Source organism: Hyla sarda, chromosome 3, assembly GCF_029499605.1.
Source record: "Hyla sarda isolate aHylSar1 chromosome 3, aHylSar1.hap1, whole genome shotgun sequence".
NCBI lineage: Eukaryota > Metazoa > Chordata > Amphibia > Anura > Hylidae > Hyla > Hyla sarda.
Genome location: NC_079191.1, coordinates 324,348,777 through 324,370,249, shown reverse-complemented (window position 1 = coordinate 324,370,249; position 21,473 = coordinate 324,348,777). Strand labels below are relative to the sequence as shown.

The window sequence follows — 21,473 nt, the reverse complement described above, 5'->3', positions numbered from 1 at the left end:
AAGGGGGGAACAGAGGACAAAGGTAAGTTAATTTTTTTTTTTTTTTTTTTTTTTTTTTTTTTTTTAATAGTACAACCCATCCTGATAATCCAGCTAGGGCTTATTTTCGGGGTAGGGTGTAGTTTTGGGGAAACTGAGCCTAAAGTTTCTCTTTTCCCTTAACTATAAGCTCAGTAGGAATCTGTTTTATTGGTATTGGCTTAAAAAGATAAGTTATTCTTTTAGAGCTTTAAACTTTCCTTTGCATAACCATAAAGTTAGAAAGCATGTGTCTTTCAACATGGAAAAAGTATTTCAGGTGTAGGTTTCTGCACTGTATTGTCTGACTTATGTTGCCCAGAGGCAGTGTATGATAAAAATTGCTTTTGTGCTGGTGTTCCTGTTTGAAATTGCCCCAATGTCATTGAATACAGAGTACAACAAAACGCAGAACTCCTGGGATTGGAGTAGGTGCCTGAGTAGGATCTCTCTCCTTAAATATACAAATGAAGAGAAAATGTTGCACTCTGACTTTGTCTTTTAGTTGCAGGCCATCAAACATGCATTTTCAGATTCAGTCATAATGAATCAGATTGCTGTAAAAAGATATACAAAAGGCCCAGGGGTAGGGCGACTAAATATTGCAACAACAAGGTGCAGTGTAGTGCAACCTATTGTCAGAGTGCATGGGGTGCTGCAGCCAACCGCTGGCCTCAGAGGGCACAAGCACTTGCATGTGACCTCTGAGGCTGGTTGTATGCACAAATCGTTGGCCTTAGCTCTCGTGTGCAATTGCTTGTGATCACTAAGGCCTTTGGCTGCACCCTGCCATGTCCGGTAATGTCATTGGGGTATTTCCACAGGGGACAGAGCTGTTGCACAGGACAGGAAGGTACCAGAGGGTGAAAGTATGTTATCATTTTTGTCTGACAATGAGTTAATGTGGCTCATATATACATTCTAGATACAGTGGGGCAAAAAGTATTCAGTCATTCATTCTTTCCTTTACACGGATCAGTCGTCCTGGTCCCTTAGCAAAAAAACAGCCCCAAAGCATGATGTTTCCACCCCCATGCTTCACAGTAGATATGGTGTTCTTTGGATGCAACTCTGCATTCTTTCTCCTCCAAACATGACGAGTTGAGTTTTTACCGAAAAGTTCTACTTTTGGTTTCATCTGACCATATGACATTCTCCCAATCCTCTTTTGGATCATCCAAATGCTCTCTAGCAAACTTCAGGTGGGCCCGGACATGTACTGGCTTAAGCAGGGGGACCCGTCTGGTACTGTATGATTTGAGTCCCTGGCGGTGTAGTGTTACTGATGAAAGCCTTGGTTAGTTTGGTCTTAGCTCTCTGCAGGTCATTCTGTAGGTCCTACCCCCCCATGTGGTTCTGGGATTTTTGCTCACCATTCTTGTGATAATTTTGACACCACGGGTCGAGATCTTGGGTGGGGCCCCAGATCGAGGGAAATGATCAGTGGTCTTGTATGGCTTCCATTTTCTAATAATTGCTCCCACGGTTGATTTCCTTAAACCAAGCTGCTTGCCTATTGCAGATTCAGTCTTCCCAGCCTGGTGCAGGTCTACAAATTTGTTTCTGGTGTCCTTCGACAGGTCTTTGGTCTTGGCCATAGGGGAGTTTGGAGTGTGACCATTTGAGGTTGTGGACAGGTGTCTTATACTGATAACAAGTTCAAACAGGTGCCATTAATACAGGTAACGAGTGGAGGACAGAGGAGACTCTTAAAGAAGTTGTTACAGGTCTGTGAGAGCAGAAATCTTGTTTGTTGGTGACCAAATACTTATTTTCCACCATAATTTGCAAATTCTTTGAAAATCAGACAATGATTTTATAGATTTTTTTTTTCTCAGTATGTCTCTCATAGTTGAGGTATACCTATCATGAAAATTACAGGCCTCTCATCTTAAGTGGGAAAACTTGCACAATTGCCCCACTGTAATATGGGCATGGGTTTGTAAGCGGCTTGTAAGCTTTGTATTTTGCTTTTCTGTTTTGCCTGTTGACTTCCAAGTCCAGAGCTCAGTAGGTGTTCAGTACTTAAATGGTCACTGTTGTTTCAAACCACTTCCCTCCATTTGATAGTCTACATGTTGTCTTTTAATCACTTAATAAAATAAAAAAACATGGGACTCCTTGTCCCAGAAACATCTCTGAATTCTGGTCCACTAGGTTGTTTCACTTCCATGCAGACCAGACACATTGGGGGAGGAGCTTAAATATTATGTCCAGGTGATAGCCTGGACTAAGTGAATGCAATCTAAGCCTTCCTAAAGGTTGTCTGCCTGTAAGGTAAATAATGGTTTCCCTCTTGTCTCTGTGTAGCTTAACATAGTCGGTGGCAGAAGTTTACTGCTTAGACTAGAATTTTTTTTTTTTTTTTGTGATTCTTCTTTTTGGTTACTTTCCATCATGTTCATGTAGCACCTTTGCAAAATCAGTGCATCAACAACCTCTTCTTTATGCCCCCACATGTAATTTAGTATTGTATTGTGAATGCTTTTCCAGGACCGTGCCAGCCTGTTCAGTCCAATGCCCTTTTTCCTTTACTGCAATGGTATGGCAGAGAGCATGATTACTTACATATAGGGGCTCGCCTGTGCTTGGCAAGAAAAGTAAGGGAAAGGAAGTCCAGGTGTAATAAATGCTGGCAAACAGTCCAGCACTGATCACATATCCTAAAATAGAGAGATTGAGAAATGGCTATATACCATGGAGCGGACTCTCAGGGGCTTAATAACAGTAACACCATGTAGATTTTTAACCTGTTAAGGACCCATGACATACTGGTACGTCATGAGTCCGCTCCCGTTCTACAACGCGGGGCCCCGCATCATAGCAGATCGGGCCCGGCCGGGACCCGTGGCTAATAGCACGTGGACTGATCGCAGTGCCGTGTGCTATTAACCCCTTAGATGCAGCGTTCAAAGTTGATCGACGTGTCTAAAGTGAAACTAAAACGTTGCCGGTTAGCTCAGGGAGCTGTTCGGGATCGCTGCGGCGAAATCGCGGCATCCCGAACAGCTTACAGGACAGCCGGAGGGTCCCTACTTGCTCCATGCTGTCCGATCACCGAATGACTGCTCAGTACCTGAGATCCAGGCATGAGCAGTCAAACGGCAGAATCATTGATCAATGGTTTCCTATGAGAAACCATTGAACGATGTAAAAGATCAGTGTGTGCAGTGTTATAGGTCCCTATGGGAGCTATAACACTGCAAAAAAAAAGTGAATAAAGATAATTTAACCCCTTCCCTTATAAAAGTTTGAATCACCCCCCCCCCCTTTTCCGATTTAAAAACAAAGTTAAAATAAACATATGTGGTATCGCCGTGTGCGGGAATGTCAGAATTATGAAAATATATCGTAATTAAACCGCACGGTCAATGGCGTACACGCAAAAAAAATTCAAAGTCCAAAATAGTGTATTTTTGGTCACTTTTTCTATCGTGAAAAAATTGATAAAAAGCGATCAAAAAGTCCGATCAATACAAAAATGGTACCACTAAAAACTTCAGATCACGGCGCAAAAAATGTTCCCTCATACCGCCTCATGCATGGAAAAATAAGTTATAGGGGTCAGAAGATGACAATTTTTAATGTATAAATTTTCCTGCATGTAGTTATGATTTTTTTTTCCCAGAAGTACGACAAAATCAAACCTACATAAGTAGGGCATAATTTTAATCGTATGGACCTACAAATGTACTGTGTAGAAACGGAAACCCCCAAAAGTTACAAAATGGCGTATTTTTTTTTTTTTTCAATTTTGTCTCACAATTTTTTTTTTTTTTTCCGTTTCGCCGTAGATTTTTAGGTAAAATGACTGATGCATTACAAAGTAGAATTGGTGGCGCAAAAAATAAACCATCATATGGATTTTTAGGTGCAAAATTTAGTTTTATGATTTTTTAAAGGTAAGGAGGAAAAACGAAAATGGAAAAACCCCTGGTCCTTAAGGGGTTAACTTCTTTTGAAGTGACAGGTATGCTTTACAAATCGAGTTTAAAAAAAACAAAAAAAAAACTAAACTCTCCAACACAATTCCAATGTTCAGTGCATACTGACTTAAATCTAAAAATCGCGTGAAGCAAAGCATGGGATTTGGCGTTTTATATGAAAAATGGGATTCTAAATATAAAATCTGCATTCAGTTATTGACCTATTGACAGTGGAACAAAAACAATAAAAGGGTTTAACAAAATTAAGCAGTGCATGTTCTGTCTCTGCAGAGTAGAAGGTAATTATCTGCTACAGATGAATACATTTTATTCAGTTATTTTTGAGCTGATCGTCTGAACAATCTTTTACTCTTTGGAGAAACTGTTGAATCTTCCAGGGTTATTTTAAGGATCTATGCAGGTATCCTCTACTAGAACTTGCACTTGTAAAGTAATAAATGCCATGTCACTTGTTAGATACAATTCCATTGTCTTGTCTGGTTTTGCCCCTACATACAGTTTTAAGTTGCAAAAATCTTAATCTCTTCTGCTGAATCAAGTAAATATTTAATGTTAAAATATTAAGCCAAAAGATATATATTTGCATTAATGCTGCCTATATTGTCGTATGAAAATAGTTTTTCCTTCAGCTTTATACCAGCACAAGTGGTGAAGGTGAGTATTAAATGTATATTTTGTGACTACACAAAAATAATTTCTCACTAGATAAATTTTATAGGTTAATATGTTAATGTATAGCTTGTTACATTACAGAACAATTGCATCTGCAGAACTTTTAAGAGGGATTCTGCACAAAACAAACCTATTAAAAGTATTAACACACATACAACTAATGTGTGGTAGTAATTTATCAACAAATGTAGTAGTTGTATTCCATTCTTCCATGTGGCCATAACTTGTGTATGGGTTACAAGTGGTCTTTAAATCTTTCAGTAAAAATTTGACATGTTGTCCAGACATGTCAAAAGTTTATATCGCTCTGGTCGAGATTTGCTGTGATCACGAATTAAACCCCATCTGAATCTTGCTCCATAGACTATAATAGAGCACATCAGTGGGATTGGGTGGCAACCAAGGAGTGAACCTCTGTACCAATTACTTAACCTACCTGGTTTTTGGAAATGAAAGTAATGCTTCTAAAGTTATGTGGAGCTGTAGTTTTGCAGTAGCTTGAGTGCCTCTATACTGGAGTATAACATATAGAGCATAGATTTGATGGCCTTATTCTTTTACAGTTGAAAACACTGAATTTGTCTAAAAGTTACCCTGTGTGTGTGTGGGGGGGGGGGGGGGGGGGTCTCCTGCCACTGCTCCAGCTCTACCATAGAGATGCATGGAAAGGGCACCGCTGTGCTGTGGTTGACATCATTTTTCATGCAGAGAGCCAGGGGTCCCAGCAGTCGGTAAGTCTGTGTTTCCATGCATCAGATTTCCACTGCAGATTTGCAGCTGGTGTGCAGCAGAATTGTCTTAAAGGAAAGCTGCACTGTTTGGTTGCACTAGATAAGTGTTTTTGGAGATTTTTTTTTTAATGTATATTATGTGATAACTTTGGCGTTATGTTTAAAGGGATTGTCCAGCAAAGAAAATGTATCCCCTCTCCACATGGTAGGAGAGGAGTGTCAGATTGCTGGGTAGTCTAACCTTGGGGAACCCTCATGATCTCCTGGATGGGACCCAGCTTTTAAAGAAGAGACCTTTTGTCATTTCTATAGGAGCGCCAAAGATGGCAGAGTACAGCACTCAGGTTTCTTGTCGCTTTCTAAGAAATGGAGTGTGTGCCATTTGTAGCACAGGCTTCTTTCAGAGAGCTGGGGGCCCTTCAGAAGATTGCAGGGTTCGCAGGGATCAGACCCCTGCAATTAAGACTCTTATCCCCTATCCTGTGGATAGCATAAGTGGTCTTTCAATATAAACAAACCCCTTTAAGCTATTTCCTAATAGTGTGTGTCTATGGCAAGTATAACAATATTTATAAATTCTACCCCAATGAAAATAAAGGGGTACTCCACTAGAAAACATTTTTTTTTTTAAATCAACGGATGACAAAGTTAAACAGATGTGTACATTACTTCTATGTAAAAAAAAATAAAAATAAAAAAAATCTTAATCCTTCTAGTACTTCTAAGCTTCTGTATGCTCCACTGGAAGTTCTTTCCTATTGGGATTTCCTTTGTCTGACCACAGTGCTCTCTGCTGACAACTCTGTCCATGTCTGGAACTGTCCAGAGCAGGAGAAGTTTGCTATGGGGATTTGCTCCTTCTCTGGACAGTTTCTAAAATGGACAGAAATGTCAGCAGAGTGCACTGGTCAGACAAAGGAAATTCAAAAAGAGAAAAAACTTCCAGTGGAGCTTAGAAGTACTAGAAGGATTAAGATTTTTAAATAGAAGTAATTTACAAATTTGTTTAACTTTCTGGCACCAGTTGATTAAAAAAAAAATTGCTGCGGAGTACCCCTATAAGCTTCAACTACTCAGACCAGAGTTAAAGGGAACCTGACACCTAAATTACCCTATATTACTGGTGGCAGCACTTGATATAGTGTAAGGTTTCTTACTAGGTTTAGATGTCCTGAGTGTCGGCTATCTTATAGAAAATTAGCTTTAAAAGTGTTCTGTGCTGTACACTAAAGAGGGTCAAGTAGTCATCAGGGGATTCGCAATTGGTACTCACCACGCTTTGGCTGTAATCACTCCTACGGCAGATGTCACTACTTTTCTCCCTGAAGCCTCATGCTAGTCGAGATGCCGATTCATGCCCAGAGATACTGCCTGTGCAAGGTTTCCATGAGGAGAACTGTGAAGTCGGCCGTGCCCAGGTTATCAAGTGTAAATAGGAGGGATTACAGCCTGGAGCATTGACTACTTAGGAATGCTGCATAGCCCAATGACTAGTTGAGCCTCATTATTATACGCCGTGGGACAGTGTTGCCAAAGCTCGGATATCCAGTCCTGGTAAGAAACTTTTTTACCATATATAACATGTTGCCACTAGACATTTCCTTCCCCTACTGTAAAGGCAATACATCATAATTATGTATGTGCTTGGGTAGTTATGTAAATAATGCTTAAATGGGCAAAGTCAGATTCAGAAATTCCTGTGCTCTCTCCTGTCTGATAGGTGTACTATCAGACAGGAGAGAGCACAGAGGAGTGCTATCAGACAGGAGAGAGCACAGAGGAGTGCTATCAGACAGGAGAGAGCACAGGAGTACTATCAGACAGGAGAGAGCACAGAGGAGTGCTATCAGACAGGAGAGAGCACATAGGAGTACTATCAGACAGGAGAGAGCACACAGGAGTGCCATCAGACAGGAGAGAGCACAGAGGTGTCCTCTGTGCTCTCTCCTGTCTGATGGCACTCCTCTGTGCTCTCTCCTGTCTGATGGCACTCCTCTGTGCTCTCTCCTGTCTGATGGCACTCCTCTGTGCTCTATCCTGTCTGATGGCACTCCTCTGTGCTCTATCCTGTCTGATGGCACTCCTCTGGGCTCTCTCCTGTCTGATGGCACTCCTCTGGGCTCTCTCCTGTCTGATAGCACTCCTCTGGGCTCTCTCCTGTCTGATGGCACTCCTCTGTGCTCTCTCCTGTCTGATGGCACTCCTCTGTGCTCTCTCCTGTCCTATCAGAGTGCTAGCCCACCCTCATTTACTGGACTTTGTCCATGCCTGTGCTTCAGCTTAGACAAAGTCATGATTTTATAAGCCATGATTTCTATAAGAAGGAAATAAAATTTTCTTACAAAGTATAATAGAAAAGTTTTATATTTTGCGAAGATGTAGAACATATAAAGTTATTTAATCTGTAAGTTCCCATTTAAAGGAGTTGTCAATTGGAACTTATTATTTTCTTATTGTTTCCAGGGTGTCTACAATTATAACTTTGATTTCTCCGGTCCCTTATAGCTCTGATATCAGGGCACCCCGTCTTCGGCTGGTGACCCTGCTTTCTTTCGAGCTGCAGAGCCTAGTGTCTCTAGCTATGGGAACTAACAGTGCCGTTTGCAAATTACTGGTCGAGGGGAGATACCACTGCGGCCAGTGATTGGCGGAGCAGCAATGTGACATCACATCTATATAGCTCCGGACAGCTCCTTAAAGCAGACTGTCAGCGGAAACCGGCCGGAGAAGGGGCATCCTGATTCTAGAACTACAAAGGAACGAGGAGGGGAGTTAGTTTATTTTATAAGGCAGCCTGGGGACAATAAGAAAATAATAAATTCCATCACTGTATGAAGGGCTCTGCAACTTACTATTATGCGTTATCTTAGTTTCTTAGCAAGATATCTTATAATGTCTGAACAAGAACATTCTTTATATTTACAGTAAACTCATACTAGATGGATTTGCTTTGGGTGCTTTCCATGACAAATCCAAAAAAATCTGCATGAAGTTATATGGTTTTGGTGCCAGTTTTACCCTATCCCCTTGAGTTAAATATTGAAAGTCATAAATTGACTTTTTAAAAATCCACACCGCAGGTCAGTTTTACTCAAAAAGATTTCCTCCGTGTAGATGATATTTGAAAAATCGAATTTTGCTTGCCAGTTCTATAACCCGCTTCAGATTTGGTGTGTAAAATTCTGGACAGAAAATAAATCTAGAGTGTGTGTAATATAGAATAAATAATTTTTGTTCTGCTTGCTTTTAAGAATTTGATACTAGGGCCCTGATTTACTATTGAAAACCTGAATGCTTTTTTTGGGGGTTGTGCTTCAAAATGTGGTGCAGTGCAGCACAGATTGTGTATGCGCCAGTTTTTTGGGGGCATTGCACCAAAATAGACCTGCAAACCCACAAAGGGGGAATGGTCGGCACGAAAAGGGCATGGTTTCTCAACCCGACCTATTTACTACTAAATACACAGAAAATCCTGTCACTAAATGGCTGGATATTTTCACCAAGAAAAAGCTGGCCAGAAAATTTTTCAGACTTGCAAATCTGTGAATCCCCATAGTAAATAGATTGGAATCCTGCAAGTGGGAAACAACATTTTACACTAGTAAAAAGCCAACACTCTTCAATTTAAAACATTGGCCTTGTAAATCAGGGCCAATGTGTCAAATATTTCATATGAACAGTCTGAAGTGCTGGCTGTTTACATACCAGATATAATTGAATCCACTTTGCAGCAGAGAAGAGAACTAGTTATGTACGGATTTGCTGACAGCAGCACTGTCTGGTCAGATCCTGTAAGATCACAGCCTTCTGAACAGCTCTGGTGCGAATATGAACCTAGCCTAACTGAGCTTTATAAAAAAAAGTAAATGTCGGCTAGTGTAAAAAGTGGAATATTTTACTGTTACTTTTTTTTTTTTATTACTACAGTGATAATGTAACTTTAAGCATTTTTCAACATTCTCATAAACTGATGTAATCACCTTTTGTGTAGTATTGGTTGCCTATAGGTTGAATTGTAGGTGTGTGTGTGTGTGTGTGTGTGTGTGTGTGTGTGTGTGTGTGTGTGTGTGTGTGGATATAGAGATAGACACACTTATAGGCAACCAATACTACACAAATATATAGTTACTCTGCTGAGACCACCACTCAATCTGCAGCTTCAAATCCTGCTCGTCAAAAATGTGCATGATACTGTACATGTGAATACTCTCTTAAAAAACGTATGTTAAAATGTACCTGTCGTTAAAAACTTTTGATACAATGTAGATAATACTATTATGTATATTTGTAATATACATTGGTTAAAAATGTGTATGTTTGGGGGGGGGGGGGAATGCTGTCCCTACAGTTATTGCCTGTGTGTCTCTGAGGGTCCAAATATAGGAAGTGAGGGCAGGACAAGCAGGGCTCTGTGCAGGCTCCAGGCTTGTCAATCATTCTGCTGTGTAAGTCGGGGGCATGTCATAGAGCCTTATTGCACAGAGCCTTGCTTGTCCACCCACACTTGCTCTATTTGGACTCCTCACAGACACACATGGGCAATAGCTGTAGGGACAAAAATATACACATTTTTAACCAATGTATATTACAAATATATAGTGCTGGGCGATATACCGGTTCATTCCGAATACCAGTTTGTTTTTTCTGTACGATATGAATTTTTCCCTATACCGCAATACCGGTCGGGCCCCTCGAATAAACTATCAGCCGCAGTGTGCTGGGGAACAAATACATTTTAAAGATACAGTGATACACATTTTTGGTCATACCACCCAGCACCACAAATACACGTATAATGGTATTTTCTACGTTATATTACATTTTTCTAAACAGGTACACTTTAAATGTAAAATGTAGAGTGACCCTAACCTAGTTATTCTAGTGCCTTTTCATGCTTTTCTTAATAGCTTTGCTTACATGGCAGAGTTTGTGTCAAATAATTTTTGATCCAATCAGTGTTTAGTTTAAAACAAACAAGACTGTGCATAAGCTACATGAATCAACAACATTTTATTTTATTATTGCTATATCTAGGATTGTGCAGGGAACCAATCCTTGTCTTTTAAACATGTTTAATCATGTTGTTTAATGTTTTGGTAAGTCAAACACATGGTGATATGGCATTAATTACTTTACAAAAATGTTATCTCTTACAAGGAATTATGTGCAGATATCTTGACAATACGTTTAATGCTTATATACTTGGCAAGTTTTTATTTTTTATTTTTTTTGAGAGATGAGGGTTTGGTAGCCCTCCTGATGTACCAGGAAATGTGAGGATCTCAAGAAAAAAGGAGCATTTTGGTAACTAAGCAGCAATGCATGTTACAGGCTTAATATTGAAGAGATTATACAGGTTGTTGGCTGTTAATTAAAAAAAAGTGTTTTAAATCTTGGCTAATGGTTAAAAAGCAATTGTAACAAAGTTAATATAATCTTGTTTTGATAAAGAAAACCCTTTTTACTTTACAGCCAAACAGGCAAAAAGCTAATGGCGAAGTGTCGAATGCTTATCCAGGAGAATCAAGAGTTGGGAAGGCAGCTGTCCCAGGGACGTATTGCTCAACTTGAGGCAGAGTTGGCTTTGCAGAAGAAATATAGCGAGGAACTTAAAAGCAGTCAGGATGGTAAGGGGGTTACAAATAGATTCACAACTGTATCTTATCTGTTTAATTTAACATTCATTGGTTTGGAGATACACAAGCTCATAAGGAGGAATTGCATAAACCTGTTCAATTTTCTAATCTTTGTTCATTTAAGATTACAAATGGACGTGATCTTCATCTAGAATAGAAGAGATACTGGTTAACAGGCCACAGGCTACTTTATAAGATGTTTAAAGACTTGAGCCCACCAAAAATAAACGTCTTAAAGATTGCCATCCAGTGATCTGCTGGAATCTACTGTAGAAATGTGCCTGGTCCTATAGATTAAAGAATGCTCTTTGTACCTGCTCCTAGCACTGGCTATATGGGGAAGTCCTGAATTAGAGGCTCCTTATGTTATCATTAATGTGCTTGTTTTTATTTAGAGGGGTAATTTGGTTCTGAAAACCTCATAAAATGGAATTTCCTTTACTTTTCCTTGATACATTAGCTTGTGTATTCCAAACCTAGAAGAACTAATTTTCCATTTCTGTATCACCACTAAAAGGGTACGTGTTCACACATGCATATTTTCTGCTGCAGGTCTGCTTCTACAGATTTTGCTACCCATTGAAATCAATGGGCAACAAAATCTGCAGATGCAGATCTGCAGTAGAAAATATGCACATGTGAACGCACCTTAAGGCTATGTTTGCACGGCAGAATATCTGCACATAATTCTTCATGAAAATTTACTTTAATGAAATTCTGCTGTGTGAACGGGACAGCGGAATCCCATTCAAGTGTATTTGCTATAAATTCATGAAGAATTTTCATGTGCAATCCATACAGAAATTCTGGTGGGGGTGTGTGTGTAAACATAGTCTAAGGCTCCTTTCACACTATATATTGCTCCGTTTTAAAGACCTGTTACAATGCCCCGTTAAGAAAACCCTTAAACGGCCGTTAAAAAGTCTATGGGATTTTCTTATTATCCGTTATCACCTGTTATAGCCAGTTATGAAAAACTGACGTTTGTGACGGGAGAAAAATTAGTGCATGTAAAGTTTTTTCTCCCGTCACAAATAACGTCTGTTATTCATAACTGGCTATAACAGGTGATAACTGATCAGAAAATCCCATAGACTTTTTAACGGCCGTTTAAGGGTGTAAAACGGAGCAACATACAGTGTGAAAGCAGCGTTAGTTTCTTTTAGGTTTTTGTGTTACATGTTGCATGTAAGCAGAATGAAAATTATTTTTACTAAACCGTGTAGCTTGGGTATCAAATCGGGGAGTGAGCTTTTATTTTATGGGTCTACTATCCCTGTAGTGAAGTTACAATACATAGTTATTGGATCATGTTCTAATTCCCTGTGTTGTAATGTCTATTTTTGTGCATCTACATATAGATCAAAGGCATATCAGAAAAGCTAACATTCAAAGTGGTTTTACCAAAGTTAACACTTAACATCTATTCTATGGATAGGTGAAATCTCTTGGACCCCCATTTGAATGAAGCAATGGTCAAGCATCCAAAAAAATGTATGGGTTAAACTGAGTACCCACAGACTTTAAATGGAATGATGACCTGTATATTTAACCACTGCCCCATTCAAATGCGCCACGGTATTCATGTTTTGGTGATTGACCCTTTTAACAATCAGGCACCTATTTTATGGATTGATAACTTTCTGGGGAAGAAACCCTTCAAATTTACTACATGTAGCAATATTACTAAGCAAAGTTATGCTGTCCAGATTTAATATAGAAACACTATATAAATCTATATTAGATATAGAAATAGTTACTCAATTAAGAATTTTTTGGTTGTAGAGAACACCTCCAGTGGTGGTTAAAAACTGTTGTTTGTTTATATAACATACTGTCAGTTTTGCTGCTCCAAGAATTTTCAGTATCTGGGTTTGATTTATTTTTTTATGTTTTTTTATTTTTTTTTATTTTACTGTATTTACAATTTTTCTTTTGATCATTTTCTCTATCAGAACTAAATGACTTCATCATTCAGCTGGATGAGGAAGTGGAAGGCATGCAAAGTACTATCTTGGTTCTACAACAGCAACTAAAAGAATCCCGTCAACAGTTCTCTCAACTCCAGCAACAACAGTCTCAAATTTCTAACAGGACTCCAGCAGAGCCCAAAGAAGGAGAGACAACAAGCAAGGACTGCAGTCGTGTGGCAAATGGACCAAGCAATGGTGGCTCTTCCCATCAGAGAAGTCACAGCTCTTCAGCTCTTTATAGGGAGGGTAGTAGTGCAGAAGAAGACTTTCCTGGTTCCCCTGTAAATGAGGGAAAACTGTCCAACCACTCAGACGAGAGAACTGGTAGAGGGGGGTCAAGTTACTTAAATCAGCTTAGTACTGGGTATGAGAGTGTAGACTCACCTACTGGAAGTGAGAACTCTCTCACTCACCACTCTAACGATACAGACTCCAATCATGACTCTCAGGAGGAGAAACCAAGGAGTGTCAAAGGTAACAGAACTGTGAGCTCCCGTCACATTCAGAATGGCTTGGACTCTGGAGCAAACGTACAGGGATCTGTTTTGTAAAATAAAAAACTTGTTTATTTTTGTTTTCTATGAATACAAGTCATTTAATTTCACAGTTCATACTGTCCAAGAATAGTGTATATTTTGTCATAATTTTGCCTTTCGGAGTTTTGTTTTTCATTGTTGCTTAATGTAATACCTCTGCCATTTTGGTCATTTTAACAGTTAATTACATTCAGTTGCAAACAAAATTGACATTTATGTAGACAGTTATTTTTATGTAAGATAATTAAAAGTTGGACAAATAACTTTGTAAATTCTTCATATTAATGATGTCTGTACAACTTCTAATATCAAAATTTTGCCGTGTAGTGGGATTTCTACCATCTCTTTATCACCATGTTTTTTCATAGTACTGTGCATGGGTAACTGCCAAAGTACACCCAATAACATAGTTTTATCACAAAAATTTCTCTGGTAGTTTATGTTGAACTGAGTTTTTTTTATTTTCTACTTCGGCAAAACTGTACATACTATTCCTCCTTTAGATGGCTGAATGTTTGACACTAGTGTGCAGTTATTCAGACCGTTGTACCTTGTTTATGCATATGATCCTGTGACTCCAATATTACCTTGCCTGTACTGACCAAACCAAAATAAAGATTTTTAATATGTCACATGTCATAAAAATTTGTTGATCATATTTGGCCTTTAAAGTAACCTTGATACTTTGTTTCCAGAACTGGAGCCTTGTTGTAATGACTTGGGACATGTTGGAGTATAATCAATATAGCAGTTTGCCACTTATCATTAAAAGTTGTGTTCCTGAAGACACACGTACAAAGAGTGTTGTAAATTAAAACCATTTCCCTCTTGATGACCTTACGTATCCTTACATTTCAAGGCTCATTGACTCCATAGTAGCTAAACTACATCGGTAGGATGTAGCTTGATTTGCTGTGGTTGCCTCTCTTAGGGGTTTGAAGCTCTGTATAAGAAAAAATCAGCACTAACCATTTGTATGAAATTAGACTTGAACTTGGGAACTAAAGAACATGATAAAAGGTTGAAACTAGAGAGGAGTGAAGTTAGTGATTTGATTCGTCACAAACTTCTCGGCTCTGCGTTTGCTGACTTTTGCCTGCATAAATTAGTTCAGCTTTCAAGCGCTCTGGTGGGCTGGAAAAGGTGGATACAGTCCTAGGAGATTCTTAGGCCCCAGGTTATTCAAGTCTTAACGCTTGTTCAGATTAGGCTGTCCAATTGAAAATATATTTTTTGTAAGTTGTTCTGGCAGACAAGACGAGAAAGCAGGTTTGCTGCATTTATTCTATTTTTTTACCCATCACAGATGGTTGTATTTAACATTTCCTATTCATTTTGACCTTTCAAGGGGAGATTACTGCACATATTTTATACAGCTCTTGAAAAATCTGTATACTATAATGTTCCCTTCACTTAGCAAGAAGTTTTATAATTTTAATAGAGTACACGTGGCAAAAAGCTCAAGTAGTACCCATGAGATTTGTGAGATACAGTTCATGACAATTCATTTTCTGGTATACTGACCATAATTTACACTTTCTCTCTGAAAGGAGTATTTCAGGTACATCAGGCAAAATGTAAATAAAATGCTGCAGAAGCATAAAGTTAGAATATTTACCTACCGTATATACTCGAGTATTAGCCGTTCCGAATATAAGCCGAGGCCCCTAATTTCACCCCAAAAACCTAGGAAAAGTTATTGACTCGACTATAAGCCTAGGGTGGGAAATAAATCATCCCCCCCCCCCCCCCCCCAGGTTATTATCCAGACCCCCGTCATTAACACACTAGTCATCACCCCCCCCCCCCCCCCTTTCCTCATCACCGCCTGTCAATCCCTTCATCATCATCCAGATCCCCCTTTTGTTTTCTACTTGCCTCCCCTCGGTGGGAAGGAAGGGTGAGCTGGTCCGGGCCGTCCATCTTCGGCCATCTATGCTGCAGGGACCGTCCGGTGGGGAGGGTTAGTCATTCCGGGATGTCCATCTTCTCTGTTCCGGGCCAGCCCCGGACTAGTGACGTTGCGTTGACGACGACACGCAGGGACGTCCGTGACATCCCTGCGCGGTGGCGTCACACACACACACCATCTGGAGGTCCGCAGGTTGAAGACCACTGAGAAGGGATTGACAGGCGGAGATGGACGGCCTGTACCATCCCCTCACAGCTAAGCCAGAAAAGTTTTTTTCACTCTAGTATTAGCCAAGGGGGGCGCTTTCAGCACAAAAAATTGTGCTGAAAAACTCTGCTTATACTTGGGGATCTACGGTAATTAAACTTTTATCAAAGTTGGCACAGAGAATAGGCTTTAGTGATTAATTTAACCAGCAATCTAGGGTGTATTTGGTTGTGTACCTTTTTTCTAGGCCCTGCAAACAGTACAAATAAATTCTCCTTTCAAAAATCTTGTACACCATGGGTGTCAAACATGTGGCCCACAATGAACGTCTTTGCGGCCCCGCATCCCTGTGTCCCGAATTTTTTTTTCAGTAGACAAGGATGCCCTGGTTACCTCTCGGCGGCCCCACTTTAACTTTAAAAACGCAGGGGCGGCCAGGAGGTAGCGCACGCAGGGACGTCACTGACGTCCCGTGCGTGCGCCCATAGAAGACCGGAGCAGCGAGGAGGATGCACGCGCATGGTAAGTCACCAGCGGCACGTCATCTTCAGTGCTCCGACCACTGCTCCTCTCTGGTCCCGGGACCTACTGCTATGACCCATAGGCCTTAGCAGTAAATCGTGACCCCTGATTGAAGGAGTGGTGGTCGGAATACTGAAGTGGGGCAGTAAACTGACATACAGCCTCCAGCCATACACTGTATATGGCTAAAGGCTGTATGTCTGTGGTGGAACTATACTGCCAACCTAATGTGGGGGAACTGTACTGGACAGTCTTGTGAAGGGGGGGCATGGGGTCTTGTGCATGGAGGGGCATGGTTTTGTTTGTTTGATGCGGCCCACATAAACTTAAACATTTTTTGGCCCATGTTAGCCTTTGAGTTTGACATGCTTGTTGTACACTATATGGTAACAAGTTAGGGCACTTTTTACATCCATTGAACGTATCTTCTGTGACAGGTTTGAGAAAGAATACTGGTAAAAGACTCAATATTTACTGTTGAAGCTGCTTTGGAAATAAAGAGGGGACTGTCCTAAAGTAGAACACAATGAGGCAATATACACAGCTGATTTTGCTACCCATTGACTTCAATGTGAAGGAAAATACGCAGCAGTTAAATACAGCAAATGTGACACTATCCTAAAGCATAACCCTGATAATGGTCAAGTAGCAGAATAACTTTTTGCTGAATTCTTTAGTCTTGTTTAGGTTAACTTATTGGTTACACAGGGCATACAGGTACGCTCTGCATCCCCGATTCTTAAGGATCCAGGGCATACCTGTACGCCCGTGGGAATTCCAGTCCCTGCCGTTTTTCGGGCGGGGACCTGGACCGGGATGCCTGCTGGAATCATTCAGCAGGCATCCCGTGACAATGCCTGGGGAGGGTCCTGAGATCAATTCAGAAAGGCTATTTCCGGCAATTCCGGGTCAATCTGTGACCTGGAATAGGATGATAGGTACCGTCCTAGATAGCACCTATCATCCTTTAGCAGCAGGAGTGAGGTGGCACCTGGTGCCACCTCGCGGTCGTCCTGATTCGTCGGCCAGTAACTGCCGACAAATCAGGACTCCTGCTTTGGGGTTGTCCTGAAACGGCACCCGCTCCGCCCCTATTCTGGAGTGCGATATCGGGTGCCGAGAGTTGTTACCTGGTGTGGGGCCTCCAATCCCCGACATCGGTTGCAGTAGACACACTACTGCAACTTTCAGCATGCCCTTTGGCTGTCCATGCATGTTGGAGGTTGTAGTTATGCAACAGCTGGAGACACATTTTTTCTATGAAAGTGTGCCTCCAGCTGTTAGATAATTACAACCCCCAGCATGCATGGACAGCCAAAGGGCATGCTGGAAGTTGCAGTAGTGTGTCTCCGGCTGTTGCATAACTACAAGTCCCAGCATGCCCTTCGGCTGTAAGTGCATGCTGAGAGTTGTAGTTTTGCAACAGCTGAATGCACACTGGTTGCGAAACAGTTTGTTAGCTAACTCAGTGTTTTGCAACCAGTGTGCCTCCAGCTGTTGCAAAACTGCAACCCCCAGCATGCATGGGCCGCCAAAGGGCATGCTGGGAGTTTTCGTAGTATGCGTCCAGCTGCTGCATAACTACAAGTCCCAGCATACCCTTTGGCTGTCCGTGCATGCTGAGAGTTGTAGCTTTTGCAACAGCTGAAGGCACACTGGTTGCAAAACAATGAGTTTACCTAACTCAGTGTTTCACAACCAGTTTGCCTCCATAACTACAACCCCCAGCATGCACGGACAGCCAAAGAGCATCCTGGGAGTTGTAGTCTTGAAACAGCTGGACGTTTGCCTCCCCCATGTGAATGTACAGGGTACATTCACACGGGCAGGGTTTACAGTGAGTTTCTCGCTGCAAGTTTGAGATGCAGCAAATTTTCCGCTGCAGCTCAAACTCCCAGTGAGAAACTCACTGTAAACTCCCTCCTGTTCAAATGTACCTTAAAAGCACTACATTACAAAAAAATTAAAAAATAAAACACATATACTGAGAGTTTTGCAACAGCTGGAGGCACCCTGTTTGGGAAACACTGCCATAGGTTAATTTTGGTATCGGAGGCAAGTGTAATTCTTGCATTCGGGTCCATCCCTAATTTAGGCCTCAAATGTGCATGACGCTCTCTTGCTTTGGAGCCCTGTCATCTTTCAAGGCAACAGTTTAGTGCCACATATGGGGTATTTCCGTACTCGGGAGAAATTGCCTAACAAATTTTGGTGGGCTTTTTCTCCTTAAAAATTTTACACTAACATGCTGTTGTTGCCCCATACTTTTCATTTTCATAAGAAGTAAAAAGGAAAAAAAAAAAAAGACACCCAAAATTTGTAACGCAATTTCTCCTGAGTACAAAAATACCCATTACTGCGGGTACACAACATGGCTCAGGAGTGAGAGCGCACTATGTACATTTGATGCCTAAATTAGTGATTTGTACAGGGGTGGCTGATATTACAGCCGTTCTGATATAAACATGAAAGAATAAATACCCTCACCGAACGTCGGCTCATTAAAGTAAATGGAGTTTAGTGTTGGTCCGGCTGGGGTACGGGAGAGCCCCTCCCCCAGCCAGATCCGGCACCTGTAATGTAAAAATGAAGTGTGAATGCAGCCTTACCCTAAATTTTTAATTTTCACAAGGGAAAATAGAAAAAAAGCCCCCCAAAATGTGCAAACTCATTTCTAGAGATGAGCGAACTTTTACAGTAAATTCGATTCATCACAAACTTCTTGGCTCGGCGGTCGCTGACTTTTCCTGCATAAGTTAGTTCAGCTTTCAGGTGCTCCGGTGTGCTGGAAAAGGTGGATACAGTCCTAGGAGAGTCTTTCCTAGGAATGTATCCACCTTTTCCAGCCCACCAGAGCACCTGAAAGCTGAACTAATTTATGCCGGAAAAGTCAGCGACCGCCGAGCCGAGAAGTTTGTGACGAATCGAATTTTACTGTAAGTTCGCTCATCTCTACTCATCAGGGACATAGGGGGAGATTTATCAAAACCTGTGCAAAGGAAAAGTTGTCCAGTTGCCCATAGCATCCAATTTGTTCGCGTCTTTTATTTTTCACAAGGCCTCTGCAAAATGAAAAGCGATCTGATTGGTTGCTATGGGCAACTGGACAACTTTTCCTTTGCACAGGTTTTGATAAATCTCCCCCATACCCCATATGTGGATGTAAAGTGCTCTGGGGGCGCACTACAATGCTCAGAAGAGAAGGAGCTCCATTGGGCTTTTGGAGAGAATTGAAGGCCACGTGTGTTTACAAAGCCCCCATGGTGCCAGAACAATGGAAACACACACACACACACTACCCCGCTTTGGAAACTAAACCCCTCACGTAATGTAATAAGGGGTACAGTGAGCATTTACGCCCCACAGGTGTCTGACAGATCTTTGGAATAGTGGTCCGTGAAAATGAAAAAGGTACTAGAATCCTCATAATCCCTACTCTTATAAAACATAACTTTTAATCATTCCTTTATAAATTAACCAAGGGAGGAATATTAAAACCACAACTAATTCCACTGGATGTTATCCACTATCCTTTCCAATATTGTGAACAACTGTTCTATTCAGAACTAGTCAGGAAAAGGATGTTCAGTACTAAACTAGTGCTGATTAAGGCTTTTTATGCCGACATTGGAGGCAGTTGCACCTGCAGTGTGCACTGCCTCTCACTTGACTTCTTATATGCCAGTGGATGTTAGTGCATATACCATATATCTGCTAACATCCTACATGTTTCACCACTAAGTGTGGCTTTCTCAATGATGGCAGCTAGCAGAATAAATGCTCACTGCACCCCTTCTTACATTCTGTGAGGGGTGTAGTTTCCAAAATGGGGCGGGGGGGGGGGGTCCCACTGTTCTGGCACCATGGGGGCTTTGTACACGCACATGGCCCCCGACTTCTATTCCAAATAAATTCTCTCTCCAAAAGCTCAATGGAGCTCCTCCTCTTCTGAGCATTGTAGTTTGCTTGCAGAGCACTTTACATCCACATATGGGGTATTTCCATACTTAGAAGAAATGGTGTTTCCATTTACACATCCGAATTTAATGAAAAGTCGCCAAACACCTGTGGGGTGTTAAGGCTCACTATGCCCTTGTTACGTCCCTTGAGGGGTGCTGTTTCCAAAATAGTATGCCTTGTGGGTTTGTTTTTTTTTTTTTTTTTCAGCTCTGGCACCAAATGCTCCTAAATGCGGTATGCCCCCCCCCCCCCCCCCCCCCCCCCAAACCAAAATTTCAGCAAAATTCACACTTTCACACAAAATCCTATTGTCGCTCCTTCCCTTCTGAGCCCTCTAGTGCACCCACGGAGCACTTTACATCTACATATGAGGTATTTCCTTACTCGAGAGAAATTTGGTTACGAATTTTGGGAGGATTTCTCTCCTTTACCCCTTGTAAAAATTACAAAAATGAGTGTAAAAAATGAAGATTTGGAATTTTCTCCTTCACTTTGCTGCTATTCCTGTGAAACACAAAGGGTTAACAAACTTTCAGAATGTCATTTTGAATATGTTGAGGTGTTTAGTTTCTATAATGAGGTAATTTATGGGGTATTTCTCACAGACAGGCCCCTCAAATCCACTTCAAACTTAACTGGTCCCTGAAGAATTCAGATTTAGAATTTTCCATGAAAATTTTGAAAATGCTGCTATACTTTGAAGCCCTCAAAGTTTTCAAAAAGTTAAAACATGTCAACTTTATGATGCCAACATAAAGTAGACATATTGGGGGAGATTTATCAAAACCTGTCCAGAGGAAAAGTTGCTGAGTTGCCCATAGCAACCAATCAGATCGCTTCAGAGGCCTCTTTAAAAAGGGCAACGCAGCAACTTTTTCTCTGGACAGGTTTTGATAAATCTCCTCCATTGTACACTGCTCAAAAAAATAAAGGGAACACTAAGATAACGCATCCTAGATCTGAATGAATGAACTAATCGTACAAAATACTTTTGTCTTTACATAGTTGAATGTGCTGACAACAAAATCACACAAAAGTGACCAATGGAAATCAAATTTATCAACCCATGGAGGTCTGGATATGGAGTCACACTCAAAATCAAAGTGGAAAACCCCACTACAGGCTGATCCAACTTTGACGTAATGTCCTTAAAACAAGTGGAATTGAGGCTCATTAGTGTGTGTGTGGCCTCCACGTGCCCATATGACCTCCCTACAATGCCTGGGCATGCTCCTGATGAGGTGGCGGATGGTCTCCTGAGGGATGTCCTTCCAGACCTGGACTAAAGCATCCATCAACTCCTGGACAGTCTGTGGTGCAACGTGGTATTGGTGGATGGAGCAAGACATGATGTCCCAG

The 21,473-nt window shown here is 41.1% G+C and overlaps 1 protein-coding gene and 1 long non-coding RNA gene across 4 annotated transcripts in view; one reads left to right on the top strand and one right to left on the bottom strand.

The window, feature by feature from the left end:
• The window catches only part of WTAP (WT1 associated protein), a 60,719-nt gene extending 46,574 nt beyond the window's left edge, over positions 1-14,145 (top strand). For all 3 annotated transcript variants that reach the window (XM_056567233.1, XM_056567235.1, XM_056567234.1), the window contains exons 7-8: positions 10,841-10,995; positions 12,960-14,145. In XM_056567233.1, the coding sequence (XP_056423208.1) occupies positions 10,841-10,995; positions 12,960-13,528 (724 nt within the window). In that variant the 3' untranslated portion in view covers positions 13,529-14,145. The remainder of the gene's footprint in view (positions 1-10,840; positions 10,996-12,959) is intronic.
• The window catches only part of LOC130362556 (uncharacterized), a 68,638-nt gene that overhangs the window by 26,046 nt on the left and 21,119 nt on the right, over positions 1-21,473 (bottom strand). The window lies entirely within an intron of this gene.